The sequence below is a fragment of the Opisthorchis viverrini genome (genome assembly GCF_000715545.1).
Source record: "Opisthorchis viverrini unplaced genomic scaffold opera_v5_69, whole genome shotgun sequence".
Lineage (NCBI taxonomy): Eukaryota > Metazoa > Platyhelminthes > Trematoda > Opisthorchiida > Opisthorchiidae > Opisthorchis > Opisthorchis viverrini.
Window position 1 is genome coordinate 1,611,625 of NW_008751725.1, and position 15,780 is coordinate 1,627,404.

Sequence of the window (15,780 nt, forward strand, 5' to 3'; positions counted from 1 at the left end):
CGCCTTGGAAAACTGCCTCAGCTCATGTAAAATGCATTCCCTCTACTTCCTGTATCGTGCACCTAGTTATTTCGAATACTACCTTGACATCCACATGATTCCGTGGAAAGGAAATGTGACCATTTTGGCTATTCGAGAGCAGGCGTTCTATACGATATCACGTGGTGTCTGCCACTGTTCAAGACAACGGAGAGAATGTGTAAACATCAGCAAGAATCTTCCTACCCTTGTGGTTATGTGCTGCCGTAGCCTGGAGAGATAGCACATTAGTGGCTCCCAGACGCTTGTCAGGAATGCATTCTTGTCGCTCGCAAGCAGTTACGAGAAGAAGTTGACTGAATAGCCAGAGTTGAACTGCATTAGATTTTCAGCGAGCAACAACGGGTTGGTCAAATTTCGAAACCGACAATATTTACCGTTCCAGTTTACGTGACACATTGGTGGAAGTTCTACAGGAGGTAGCGAATGCCTGATTGATGCTAATAACTAAACTCTAAAAGTTAAGATGAAGATGCGATGTTTGATATTGTCAATGCTGGATTACTTTTTCGTTAACCGCCAAGTAGAAGGTGTTCTTTTTACAACCATCTGGCATACTTCAACACTACTAATCCTATGTTTCAAACAGACCGGGCTTTGGTGACACCGGTGGTCAAACACCGACAGTTTTGAACACTTTCTACAACCTTGGAAGCCACGTTTCTGATCCACAAAGCAGCGCTGATTGGACTATCGCACTTTGTAGTCTATCTTTATCAAACGAACTGACATCACACAGACGCCACACGTGTTTCAGGTTGGCAAAAGCCTAGCTGACCTCATCGACTCGAGAAATGACATCACCTCACCTCCACACTGTTTACTTAAACTCATTCATCTACCCAGATAGATAAATTTAGTTGCTAAATCAGAGACACACATCAGGCAATATTATAGTGGCAGGGGGTCGCTGATAGGGTGGGAACACCAGCTATCATCTTCAAAGTATTACTAGCAGAGAACGGGTGTGGTGAATATGGGGAAAGCATAAATGTGATTTGAGGGGGGATCCAATTATTTGGGATGCAATTTCTGGGCGTGCTGAATGGTGATTCGCGAGCAGTATCATGTATTTTCTTAGATCATATCCACTTATCCGTCTTGTTATGAGAAATCCCTCAGTGGTAACTGGAGTGGGATTGTGGGGAACTCCTCAAATCTCCAGTAAGTAATGAATTCACCGACTCAGATGGGTATTACTTATTGAGAGGCTATTTTACACCCTGAAGTAGTCGAGTGTGGCAGCAAACGGTGCGATAACCGACCAAAATAGGGAAAGGCGAAGACGGACAAAAGAGTAAATGTATATATCATGCGAAAGTATAATCTGATCCAGCTTCAAACGATATCAAGTTGAGCTAGCCAGAATCACAAACACATGGCTGACTCTGCTTACTAATTCCAGCATCCAAACGACCACGAGCCTCAGAAACACGACCAAAACACTACGAAAGCAGCATCAACTCGTTCAGCCTGACACGACCAACGGATCACTGAAGATGGTGATATTAGTATTATCCTGAACTCAACCCGATGGTGAAAATTCTTCCGCTGGTTAACGAAACTTTAGAATCCGTTAAGATATAATCAAAAACAGCTTTTGCAAAAAAATCAACGGTTAGGGGTAGTGTCCTTCAGAGGTGTAGCTTTCTCAGTACCTGCTTAATCTATGCGTCCATCCATAAGTTGGCTGAAACTAGCGGATTCTGACACTTTCAAGCGAAAGGAATTAAGATGTCCAGTTTTTTTTGTGTGTGGATTATTCTGTCCTACTTTCCCGTCCGAATGACCGACTGGCTGATTAATAGGTTGCGACGGTCGGATGCAGCTTTGACTTCAAGGTCAATCGATAATTTCTTCACGTGACCAGTCTGCTCGACCAGTGGTGTATGCCTGGAACAGAAGGAGCGTTTGCCGTTCAATATGGGGTTTGATGCAAAGAAAATCAAGACTGAAAATGGTGCTTAATCATTCCAATACGAAGCATTCATAAACCATGACCCATTTAAATAGAAATGTGGTGTCATTGTGCTCGCATCTAACCCCAGCTTATTGTCAGAACCACAAAAAACTCATTTTGGTATGTGATATGGATGAGACTTTGATAACCGAAGTTGAATCTGGCGAGCGGGTAGTGGTGAGACCTAAAATTTGTTGTATGTTAAAGAATCTGCGCCCACAATATGAATTGTGCCTCGTTACATATTCAACACGTGAGAGGACTGATACTATAGTTTCAAACCACTTGGACCCCGATGCGAAATTATTTGGCAATCGCATATTGTGCAGAGAGGACATTCTGCCCCATTTCAAAAACAAGCTCGATGCTTTCCTCGCTCATATGCCAAAATCGTTTGGTAAAGATAAATTTGGAACTCGTGAAGTTGTCGGGAATGTTCATTTTCGTAATGCGTCTGAATCACGCGCAGTGAACCATGGATTCACAACTGTTCGCTCGCGCCGTCCCCCGGTTTGGACTTACATTGTCGCACTGGATGATTTTCCATTGGCATGGTCGAACTTACCTACTTGCATACCTGTCAGACCATTTTCCTTAGACAAATATCAACGTCAACGATCTAGTAAGAATGAAGCAGTGTATGTGCTTAGCCTCCAGAAATTTTTGACGAAACTGCATAATGCTGTCTTTCAAGCTCCTCGACACACCCTGGGCAGATTAGAAGGCCTGGATAATAGGCCGGCTGTGGAACTTTCGCGCCGAAAAGCCAAATCTGCTTATTCAGTCATTACACGCATACGTAGAAGACCGTCTCAAGCGCACCGATTTCAGTCTCTTTGTCATTTAGACCCAGGGCGCTTGATCGATTTCGATATACGAAGTATGTCAGTTCGCCGTCACCACAGGGATACGTACGAGCGGAGCAGCTCAAGTTTGGGGTGGCATCCATCGGTCGCACATGGTATAACAACACCACCGTTTGAGGAACGGTACCGACAGTCAGATTTGAATGTTTTTAGCCCAGCTTATAGAACTAGCTCACAAAACCCAATGACTATAGGAATTGAGGAACGGAATTTTTATGGAGTAAACGAAAATGACCGAATAAGGTCCAGTTTCACACCGTCCAAACAACTTATTCGTCATGTTTATCAGCGGGCTAGACTCATTCCAGGCGAATGCGGATTTAACGATATCATCAATGAGTGATCCAAGTCAAATGTCTAGTTTCATTTTCAGTATTGTTCCGTCATTTTCCGCATAGTTTTTATGCATTTCTTTCTTCACTTGTTTCCCTGCCATGACTTTGAGGGCTGTACTTTCTCTGTCAGGCTTACCTTACCAGATATTCATATACGCAGCTTTTAGGACAGAGAAAAAAGCAAGCATCGAATAATTTCTGGGCTGCTTTGGTACTGTGAACGAGTGATCAATGTGATTTACGACGGAAGTAAAATTTTTGGGTGATTTGGCGTCTACGTAAATAAATGAGCCGGAAAAGATAAATGAAATAAGCCCGCTTCCCAATTATGAGCTCAGGTCGATGAGATCTCCCTGCGATTTTAGTGAATTTTTCGGACAGTACACGCTGACAATGCCCCGTGAAATAGCAGATGACCAAATAAGTGAGCGCCACGGTCTTCAGTTTGAATTAACGAATATTACGAACAGCAAATCAGAGTCGCAGTAGATTCATAACTCACCGCACTCCATAGATCCCACTTGTCTTTCTGTGTGACAGAATCTAATTAAAGGTGAATTCATGAACTTCTGGTTTCCATGCTAATTTGCCTGTAAGAATATGCACCGGCGTTGACCACTATTCGTCATCGGTAACCTCTCCGGTATTCTCACCAGACTCGGACAATGCTCCGAAGAAAACGATGACAGAAAGCTGATAGGAATACGCCATAGCATTACTTAAGATAAGGTTATACTCGGACAACCGAAGAAAACGATGACAGAAAGCTGATAGGAATACGCCATAGCATTACTTAAGATAAGGTTATTATTGCCTCTTGTTGGTAAGTCTACATTGAAAATAGTTGTTTAAGGAGAATTACCCTAGAGACCGGACCTATGGCAATCAACAGAATGCCTTCTTTACCAACGGAGGTGCAGTTCGAGAAACTGACGGTCTACCAGGAAGACTCAAATACCAGCAGTCCCTACGGTACTTCTTGTACAGTCTCGTGCGTTGAGAGTTCACGCCAGTGCGCATAAGATGAATGTGTGAATTAGCTTCTGATGGAGAAATTCTGCTTTCTACCGTTGATCCACAGCGGGCATAGTGTCCGCGACTGTTTCATACCTAACATCGCGGTACCTATCATCGATCGAAAGATAGAAAATACAATATGCTGGTGTAAGCGCGTTTCTTGTGGTGTGAAATATTTCAACTAATCTCTTTGAGGGACGTCTCATATACGAGTAGTTTACCAAGAAAATAACTTCGCGATTGGAGAGATTTTATGCAGGACTCACTAAGGAAAAAAGAAAAAAATGTTCAACGCATGAGGTAAATGCACTGAAATTATTGTACTTACGATTTCGTAGTCACTGCGTGGATAATTTCAGTTGGATTTCACTCAACTCAATCCAGTTCATCGTTGAGCACTATTCTTCACGTAGAAATTTCACCAAAAAGATTTACTTGCTTAGCACGTGGAGTGAAATATGTCGCAAGTTTATTCGACAGTCCCCGGTGAACTCTGCTGGTCGTGGTGGACGCTGTGGTAGGCACCAACCCCGTGAGACCTGAGACCCCCTGAGAAGTAGTCCGCTATACTCTCCGTCCGGAATGAGAGTCATCAGGTAGGTGTGACATGATCGCTGGCCTTTCAGGTTGGTTCTACTGTTGCGCTGCGGAGTAAATAACCACTGTTATGCGTATGGTAAATGGGAATCAAAGTGATTACGTAGGTGGACCCATTTGATAAAATCTGGCAGTGGACTGGGCCACTTGAGAGCAGGCTTGTACGATTGACAACAATGGGACATAGGAGGAAAGAGGTTAACTGAATGATGGAAGATAGTGATTAATAGTGAAATAATCACAGTCGTCCTGGTTCCATCTCGCGTGATCAAATTATCCGACCTTTTTTTCTCTTAAAGTATAACTTCCGTTTTCTTAGACTTAACTCTAGAACAGTGTCGTGTGCTAGAGAACCATCAGAGCAAAAAGAAACCGACGCGGAAACACTCGAATTGTGAAGAAAACTCCCAACGAGGGGAGGGTACCCTGTGTCCAAAAACACATGATGTGAAAAGGAGACCAACTAAAAGGGCATAAATTTAGCGTTTAGGACAAACTAGAAATGATAGATTTGGTTTATCGACCACTAAATGGGGAAAGCGGAGATCAAACTGGAACATCACGAGTTAAATTTGACATTTATTTTTTGTAATTCGTATTCAACATAATATTCTCCGGTTACTCTACATATTTTTCAAGTGTACTAGCATTTGATGTACAAAAACAGGAAAAGTTGACAAAATTTCACACTATCTTTGTAGCGGATGGGCACATTTCCCCAAAAACAACGAAATCAACGAAGTCGCTTCTTCTTGTAGCATGCAAAAATGTAAACTCAATAATTTTCACGCTGAACAGACATATTACGATACCATCCAGAAATCGAGTCGCAAATGCGATAATAAAACTTTCTTTTCCAGGATAAATGACAACCTTCAAGAATGTTCCGCCTGTTCAAGTATGACGTATTTCCAACCACCCGAAAACGTCCCACAGTGGTCAATGATGTCCATGATCCAGTGAACTCACCGTAATGACTCAGTAGGGATTCTCATGGTATGCGGAGAACAGCCTTCACCCAGTGATTTGAATATATCTGAGTCACTACAGTGCCATTCTATGCTTCTCCCTCAATATCAAACAAAGAACGCCGAGCGCATTCCTGATCTGTTCAAATGGATTAATAGACCTTTCCGTTGGTCGCCAAAAACCACAGACGAGTGAACTGATTTGGCATATTGTGACATACGGTCCTCTTAAGCTGAACTCCAGTGCATCAGTTGACTTCTCTCATTTTGGATAGAAACAGCTTCACATCAGTTAAGCTCGTCCATCCTTGATGTTCCGTTCGTTCTACACATGGTCAGGCACATCGTATGCATACCCCAGGTAGTAGCCGTTTCCAATGCTATAGCGAATCAGCGAGTCACGCACCGGCTCACCATGCAAACTTCTTAGCCCGCTGTGTTCCTTAACGTATGATCTGGCTGTATCCAGAGGGTGAATAGATTCAGTGACTCATAATTTGATAAACTTCCATGCAGATTCATCAGGTAAACATTTCATTGGTGACGAATTTCATAGTGTTTTTTGTAATGATCGCACCCGAATGGTCTGACTCAGAGATGCAAGTTTGACACTCTAGGGAGCAAAGGCATGTGATCGCATACCGAAGATTTAGGTCGGTAGTCATCATATAATGATGGCAGGATCGTTTGTCTTATTGCTTTCTTCGCCAGGCCACCCAAATAGAGATTCCATGAGTTAATGAAACTAGGAGACAATTTTAAGGCTACATTGTTTCTATGGGTTGCAACTGTTCCAGTTGTAGGTACACATGCAAAAAGCTGGTGATGCGTTGACAAAGCCTGTGAGTTGTAGGTTTCAAGACAAGCGCACTCGACCAATGCTCGTGAACTTAGACACCTAGAAAAGTTAGCGAAACGGCTCCTCTGCAAAAGGGTTCACTGTAGCTCTCATTCTACCGAATCAGAATTCGTCTCTTAATTGATGGGTAGGTTTTTTCGCTAAAACAGTACATGATTTCGAAAACGATTGATACAAACTGAGATGATCACTCGGAATTATAGCTTTGTATTGGGCACCAATCAACCAAAATGACTATTTTGGGCATGGGTGATATCCCAGTTCTATTTCTGTCACACATGAGCCCCTTTGAACGGTGTCTATAGTGACTTCTAACAAAACCTTAGATGCTGCCCGATTTCCGTTTCTCGGTTTGAATGTTAGGTCCCGATTACGAGTTATCGAGTAAAATCAAGTTATTGTTACTAGATGATGTTCGAGGAACGACGCGAAGCTAAAACTTCGTTGCACTGTTCGGAATCAGAGTTCACTGGCATGTTCTCTAGGCATGTCATCCGGAAACAAACGCGAACTCATGTTGCTGCTATAGTCCTTCCAAAAATCGTGCACCAACGGAAGAAGCTAAAATCGTATTCTTATTGAAAGCGTCCTCTCTTGGAGAGTACACGCTTTCGGCCGAACTCCTGAAACATTTTTTTCAGGAAGTTTGAGATAGAATAAATGTTACGACGGAAGACGCCTTGCTCTTTCAATTCAGTGAAGATAAAATGGGAAACAGACATGTGACCCTGTCATAAAATGCCTTGGTATTCGAGTCAAAGACACTTTCACTGGACCTTTGTGAAGAAGGCAACCTATCATGGGAACAAATAAAGGAAAATGGGAAGTACTTTATTACGATTTTGTTTGATTGGTTATACTTTCCCAGACGAAGAGCCTTTCACGCTACACTGCTGCGAACTGGTTTGGATCTTGGTTACTTTCTACGCAACTTATCACGTTTTTGGACAGAGGCCCGTCAGGTGCTATACTGAAACACCGAAACCCATTTGTAATTCAAACCCCATATTCTCTAGAAACTTTTGCATTGTGTTTACTGAAAAGCCGCACTTTTCAGAGCTAGATGGGACAGCGTTTCAAGTCTGCTTGAGAACAACGGTACGTCTATTACGCTTCAATTCAGGTTTTCAATCACGAGACATGTGCTTAAAGTTAGACGATCCACCAAAAACAAGTAATATTGATAGTAGTTTGATGTGCGTCTGTGCATGAAGAAGCGACCTATAATAGGATTTTCGTGGGTAATTAATTTCTGTTGCGAACGCTCGTGCTGTGTAAGCTGCCCTGAAGTGCTTCTTGGCACTGATTCAATGATACTGCTAGCGTCAAAATAAACGCCTTCTGAATGGGTACCCGTTTTTGTCACCCCCTCTGAACATCCAAATCTAGAAGCTCCAAGTATGGGGTTGTATTTGCTCGGAAAATACTTTTCAGATAAAGCGACGAAGCTGCGTTCTTCTTCTGGAAAGCGGTCTACTACTGGTAGTGCAGGAAAAACTGGAACGGAGCATGATATGCTGGGCGGCAGTACTGTGTCTGAGACAACAACAGTGCCACCGTCTGTTTTCCCCATAGAAATACACGCTGTTTAATAAGAAATATATGAGCAAAACAGAGTCCGGAATGGCGCAGATGTCATGCCGCTTCGGCCGATAAGTCACATGACTGTCTGCATTTGCACTAAAAGTACAGTACGTCGCACAAAGGTATTGTAAAACTAAAATAAGGGGAAAACCTTGGCATTTCTTTCACCCAACCTTGATTTATGGGATGAATGTCTGGGTCTAAAATACACGTAGTGCTATTCCGTTGAGTGAATCCAAGTGGTATCAGGTAGGACCGACGTCACCCACCTGTGGAGAATTTAATCTCAAGAAATGGCTGCTATGGCCAAGATGTGTAGACTGAAACTTGTATGACTGAGTGGGGCGCTAATCCTTTGTTATGCTTATTAGGAAGAACGTAGCTTTATTTTCCCCAAATCCTACACCTTTTTGATATCGGAAGCGATTTCAACAGGTGAACTCGCTTACAGACTTCAAAATCCTTATAATGACTTCATCCATCGCACTGTCATTGAGGCTGGTGCTGCCTCCGAGATGCGAAAATCATTCTATAAATTCGAGTGACTCCTCTGAGTTGCAGAAAAGATAAAGTTGTCATACTCCCTCACACATTGGCGTCTAAGTACGTCGAAGTACGGGGTGGCCTTGATCAGCCTTTTTGGAAACGCGTCTATTTATTTTCCTCCGAGAGAACTAGGTTGAATATTCTTCCTTAATTCTTTAGTGGAAAGATAGTACAGACAACCTAGGCTTTGAAAAATGTTCCGATGGTCGCTTGACGAATGTTATTGTATCAGTGAAGGCAAATCTGGTCCCAACAATCCTTACGATTCGGACTCCGCTCTGTCTCACTGATGAGATATTGCACAACGTGGCTAAGTGTGTGCGCGCGTTTCACCTCGCATGCTTGTGATCCGGAGAACGAAAACAAGGTTTATTCAGTCGACCGTCTGTTGACAAATACTCGTAACCGGGACTATGACCTATTTTTCATTTGAAATGGAAACATACTCGATGTTTCAGTCGTCCGGAAGTTAGAATGTCCAATATCGTATTTGAAACTAAAAAGACAACCATCATTCTACCGGCATTCGCTGTTTTACTTCATTGTGTATATTGAGTACTTGAGCCCAAAGCATATACAAGTTGACGTTGGTATTCATGAACATATTACACCAATTTCTTCCCCTCATATTGAGGAAGGAAACAACCATCAGGTAGCTGGGTGGCCTTCAGAGTAGCAAATCCTATGACTGTCAAGGCGGTGTGCTCTCTCTCTCTCTCTCCCAAAAAAGAATACCGTCCGCACAGTCTAAGTCGAGATTTCTCCGGTTACGCTGGGATATACTGCCGAAGACTGCTGCTACACGACCATGCAACCCTGAAATATGCTCACTTACACAGATATTTGGGGGCTGTGACGTGATTGTTCAATGAACTTGGTTGTCAGATCTTGAGCACATACTGCTGACCCGTTCGTAGAACTGTATACGGACATTCAGAGAGAAGAAATCGTCATGTGGAAGACAGCACATCCTCGTCTCAGAACAAGTTCCTCGGTAAATCGATGGGGCGCTGTGTAAGCAGCAACGATGAGAAGTTCAAGCTTGGTTTTGCCAAATGAGGTTGGCCGTGAATACTCTCATCTGCAAATTCGTTACACTACGCCATTCGCCTCACCAGAAAATTCAACCTTTCAATTTCTGGGTTCTGTAGTCTAGGAAATACATTTTGCAACACTAGTAACTAAAGAACAGCCTTTAACTGCAAGGTGCAAAGTCCCGGATGGCTACACCTGAAAGTTCCACTGGACCATTGACACCATCGTCAGACGGTCAGGAGACCAACAGTTTATCAATCAGGTCGTCTCCGGGTAACTTAAGTGAGTCGCCCTCAACTTTCCTACATCTTCGTTGTCTTGCGTATCATATTTCGTGACGAAATGCTCATAATCGTTTACGTTGGTTATTGCCTGCCCCATGGCTAAAGGACTTGTCTTTTGTGGAAAAACTTCCATTCCTGAATCTTCTAAGCTGAATGACCGACTCAGCAACCAGTGCGCTAGAACACATCTACTGGCCAACCGACTAGATGACCTAAAGTACAACTAGAATGACTGAGCAACCAGATTACTAAACCGTACGAAATGGTGCCTCTGTTCAAGCACACGGTTCTCGGGAATGAGGCATTGAATAGTTGTCGTGCAGTCTAAGATATACTGAGGGCGTATGAATGCCAGACGGTTGGCGTTGGATAATCCGGCGTTCAAGGATCTGCATGGTTGAGCATTGTCACCAAAATACCTGAGGCTATGACCACTAAATTGCCATTTTTTGCAATGAACTGGAAACATATACTCGATGTTTCAGTCGGCCTGAAGTTGAAATGCCCGACCTCGTGACATACGGTTTGGGACAGGTCCTTTACAAACCGATGAACAGAAACCTCGCGACTTTGGCCTAAAGGCGTAAAATTCGCGACACTGGCACGGCTCAGCAGGGGCGACCCCGTCTGGTAACAGAGTAATCGGATACACGCTGTAAGGTGAGTCAATTCTGACCACGTTTGGTTTCGCGTCGATACCCCTCAAGTTTGTCTTTTGTTTGACTTCAATAAGCACATGGACGATATGGAACCCCCCGTGGTTAGTACTATCGTTTAGCTTAATGTCATGTGATGATATTCTTCTCCTGGTAGCACTAAGCAAAGCATTTACATGGATCCAGTCACATTACAGTTAAATTTGTCATTTAGGGGTAGTAGCCTCCCGATGTCAAGCTGTATGCCATTAAAAAAGTGCGAGGCATGAGATGTTGTTAGGCTGTCCAAACCTAGGCAGGAGCAATTGAGACGCAGAGGTTGGATTCGAGAAGTAATTTCGTTCCTAAACCACTGAGCTATCTCGAGCTCACTACATTACTGTTGTCCATAATTCGATAGATAATGAGCTACTTTGCCTTGTATAACCCTATTTCCTAACTTCACTACGTACCGTAACAGTTTGGTACGGTACTGATTCGACCATGTTGTGTGCAACAAACTAACCTGATTCAGTACACTGAAGCGAAATATATCGGCCAGGAGGACAAGTAGCCTCCAGTCCCAGCCTAACACCGTCTGAGAACTTGTACACCGAGATGTTTGCCAATTGGACAAACCCCAAGTTTTCGCTGACCAATAACAGCGAATAACGACGCGACAGACATAAATCGAATCGATTCACCAGTGATTTACACCTCGAAATAAACCGGTTAGCCCACCGGAAGACTAATTAATCCGATATATACGCAAGGAATGACTTGCCCTCCTCAAGCGAAAGAATCAGGTGTTCGAGTCCTTCATTCTTGTTAAGAGCAAATTCGCTTCAGTGACACGGAGATACTACTGACCCTGGACGCCAAATTTCGCACGGGAGACAATGGCCGTAAACTATTCGTTGTACAAAAAGACGGGGGGAGCCAATAAGGGATGAACGGGTGCCACGCAGACAGCATCATGAAGTTTACCAGGACTTCGTTGTGCTCCTTATCCAGAGGGCCAGGAAAACCAACTCGTGATGAACGGTTTTGCTGGAACTCCGCCTTGCTAGCAACATCAACGCATTTTTACCTCATAATACTCTACAAAAACGTTCCCCTGCGCAAAGCGCAGAACGGAAACGGCAGATGTCGAATGTAACCGACTCTCAAAGCACAGACGCCAAATCCAGTGGCACAGGCTCCTGGGATCTCTTGACTGGCTCAAAAATGTTCACATGGACCCCGTCCTGAGAGCTAAGTCGTACTGAAGTTTCGTAAACACCTTTTTCGAAGTTGTATCCAGTCACTGAAATCACAACATAAAATGATACTGTCCGACAGATGACGACAAAGTCACCGACAATTCACTATTTTTTGTACCGAGTAGGGATCTCAACTGAAGTGTCCAGCGAAAACTTGTTTCCTACTAATCTGGTTGCGAAATCGCTTCCTCCAGGCTATACGAGTTGCATTACCAAGCCATCGGTTGTCAAAGACTTGGAGAAAATTGAAATCTCCCTTCATAACGAATGGGTTGAGCACTCTGAACCGCTGCAAACAATCTTCAAACCAAACAAAAGGCCATTTTCCCGCCATTGTTTGCACGAATCAACGAACTCAAACAGGGAGTGCAATGACTCCATTTAAGTTAGTTCAGCTCCAGCCAGTGAAACTCTTAAAAGATGCAAAGCGATTCGTACACTCGGATGTAAATTGGATAACATATGATCCGCTACTTTGATAATGCAAAACATGGACCAGAGACCATGTTTCTCATTATATCTGTACGAATTTACTGCCTATAGATACCATAAAAAAGACTAGTAGTGGGATGAGGATAGATAGCTATGAACTATGCATTGTACAGATCAAAGACAACGTGGTTGCACGTGTGAATATGGATACATAGAATAAGATGTGGGAAGCGAGTATTATGTGTGAGATGATACGAAGTTATATCACTAGCCAGCTGAACAAGAGCAAATGAGTCCGGATGGACAAAAACCAAAAACCAAAGGAATGTCGATAAAGATCAAGATCTGTAAGAGCTGTAATGGTTCTTGAATAAATGGTTGCATGAAGTGAACGAAAGATGGTGGATGGGATGAGTGAAGTGGATGAACTAGACCTCGTTGGCAACGTCCAACTTGGTTCCTGCTTCCAGTTGGGATTGTTGTTGTAGCAAGAGAGTGGCCTGTTGGTGCAGCTTTTCAGGCGTTAGGTTGATCACTCCAAGGTCCGAAGAAAGAGATGGGAAAAATCAGGTTAGCTATGAAATTTCTGACAAATAACCATAAGGCTGGAGGCAAACTTTGATGAAAACGAGAAGCTTTTATCACACAAGGGTCAAGTCAACCACATGCTAGTCAGGAATTAGTTCATGGTCCTAATCAAGAAAGCACCCATTTTTGTTGTCCCAACCCTCGTGGTGCTTATTTAGCATCCCCAGTCTCAACAGATAATACGGCACCCGAGTGGGACTAGACATCAACGGGGCGCAATGTTAACTAAACAGCTCGAAAGACGCAAGCAATGCAAAGATGCTTAAGTGGTACATAAGGATGAGCTGACGTTGCAGTGTAGTTGGCTAAGATCATCGGAGGGAAAGAGGCATGCGTGAGCCGCAATCAGAATTACATTCATATCGATATGACGACGATGGTAGCTGTTAAACTTTTAAGAAGCCTGTAAGATGTAACGGCACGAAGAGAGCCATGAAATTGGAACCGGTGGATCCCCACCGTGTAGGCAATTTCAATGCAATGTATTCGACACTTTTGAAGCTATGAGCTCCTTTAACTAGTAGTTTGCTGTTTGCCGTCTATTGGTTAACAATTTGACGCAACCAACCAGATGTCATCACATTTAGAACTCGTCTTACGTCACTGAAGAGACTATTAAAAACACAAATCTAACACAACACAAAATTCATTGCATTTAAACGAACATTCGAACAGCATAAATGTGTCGTCAAAACTTTTCAGCGAGAAGAAGAACAAACAGCACTGCTGTTTGCAAATTAGAACTACTGGTTCAATGGTAACTCTAGTTATTGCTCCCAAATGTCCCTGTTAAAAACGAAATTGATTTGATGTAGTCGTTTGAGCGAAATGCGTCAGTTAAGACTGAGTGTATTAGACTACGAGATGTAGCAGATTCGTAATGCAAATTTAGCTCAGATTATGATGTGGGTAGATAGATGTGTTTAGGTGAAAATCACAACAAAATTGGCCGAGGTACCAGGCTATTCGAATAGGTAACGGCGCGGTTAATTGTAAATTGGAAGCACACGTGCATAGTTAAAACGAAAAGAACAAATGTTTCAGGGGCGTTAACTCTACAACTTCTTCCTTGCCGGTCTAAAAACTGAGTTTCGCGTCGGCTGATCATGGGAGATGAGAAAGTCACATAAGGGATGCTGACAGTCTTCGGGTGAACCTCCGTCTGACAGCGGTGTCGCCGATCGCATGTACAGTCCAAGTGAATATGAGTGACGCGCCCATGACGCTTCAGCTGGTACGGTACCCGTCCGACAGGGTCAAGAGTTCAACTTCCGCCTTCAGAATTTGCCTTGTATGTGACATTATGGGTACCAAAATCCTGATTTAAGGTAACTGAGTGCCATTTACTGAATGTTCAACTGTCACTTCACGCGTATGTCGCCCATACATATAGAGGCTTAGAAGGGCACTGCACAAGTTACAACAAGGGCAGAACCAGCTACGATACATGAATGGCGGCTGACCAGCAGCCATGACAGCCGAAACCGAACAGTTCCGCAATCAACTGTGAGCCAACGCTCTGAACACAACTAGGACACCACAACAAATCTGTGCACATAAACATCCTGGATGGAATCGTAAGCAGAAGTAGGTTGTTGAATGTGGATCGTCACCTAAAACTGGGTTGCGTGCGAGTAGCCGGCCTTGATGAAATGGCAGACGAAAGCACTAGTTCCGTTTTGGAAGAAAAGCGGGTCAAGAATGCACTGATATGATACGCAAAATGGAAGACGTTACGCGATGGAAGTAAGGGACGTACGACATGTCCTGAAAAAGCGATGAACTCGAAACCGGTAATAGAAGTGACAAAGGAACCCACCCCTTAGGTTTGAATCAACAGGGTGTCCGTCAAATACTTGAGACAATTATGCTTAGTTGAACTGTAAACTAACGGCGTAAGTCCCTTGTTTTGCATGCAACTATTCTTTGATTTTAGTTCCGGAAAACAGCTTGCAGATAACTGAACAGAGCGACAAAAAGTGAACCAGCCTAAGAACAAAACTGAGAACGACGATACTCGTTTATATTACGAAACTACCGAGAGGAAGCTTGGGTAGATTAAACGAAACAAGATGACAGCTGCAAATATTTGTGACATTCCACGCATAGTAAGGTATTGACTTCACAGTGCAAAACTCCACTCAGCGGTTGGTCCTTTTGCCTTCAAATAAAAACCCGTTATTGTTAAACTTTTCAGCCAATAGTTCCCTTGCCTACTATTTACGATATCCTCTCAATTTCCCGCTTACGTCACATCTCTAACATAAAAACGGACAGATGGAACACAGCCTATGAGATGACAGACATTATGAACTTACAACCTGAAAGAGATCCCTTCAGGGGTCACTGCCATAAAGGTAGTAAGACAGCGTTCCCTATGAGGCACAAGTTAACGAGAGATACCTCTGAAATGGAGCCACTCTTAAGAGAAGTCTCCAGAGGTCACCCTCTTGAATGAATTATTGCACATAAAATGTGATAGCATTCTGTGAGAGGGCTTAGTTCAATGACATCAGCTAAAGCGAATCAAACTGAAGGTGATGCAGAAAAGGCCTTAGGTACTCAGGTTACAAAAGGTCTACTGGACAGTTAGAGAAATGTGATAACCAACCCAAAAACCTTCTCCTTTAAATACGGTACTGAAAACGATGGTAGCCATATATTTCTTTTTCCAGCAAAAGTCCTGAGGCATTTCAAGGGTGCCTTGGTGTTGGTGTCGATTTTACTGAATTCGTGTTGCGATGCTCCCCGAAAGTTGATTAGTTCCAAGTAT

General features: G+C 43.3%; 1 protein-coding gene across 1 annotated transcript; it reads left to right on the top strand.

Moving 5' to 3' along the window:
* Positions 1–2,035: 2,035 nt before the first annotated feature.
* On the top strand, positions 2,036–3,205 carry T265_13470 (hypothetical protein; the record flags this gene model as incomplete). Its single annotated transcript, XM_009169019.1, has 1 exon — positions 2,036–3,205. A coding segment is annotated over one exon (1,170 nt), but the record flags the coding sequence as incomplete, so codon positions are not given.
* Positions 3,206–15,780: the final 12,575 nt, after the last annotated feature.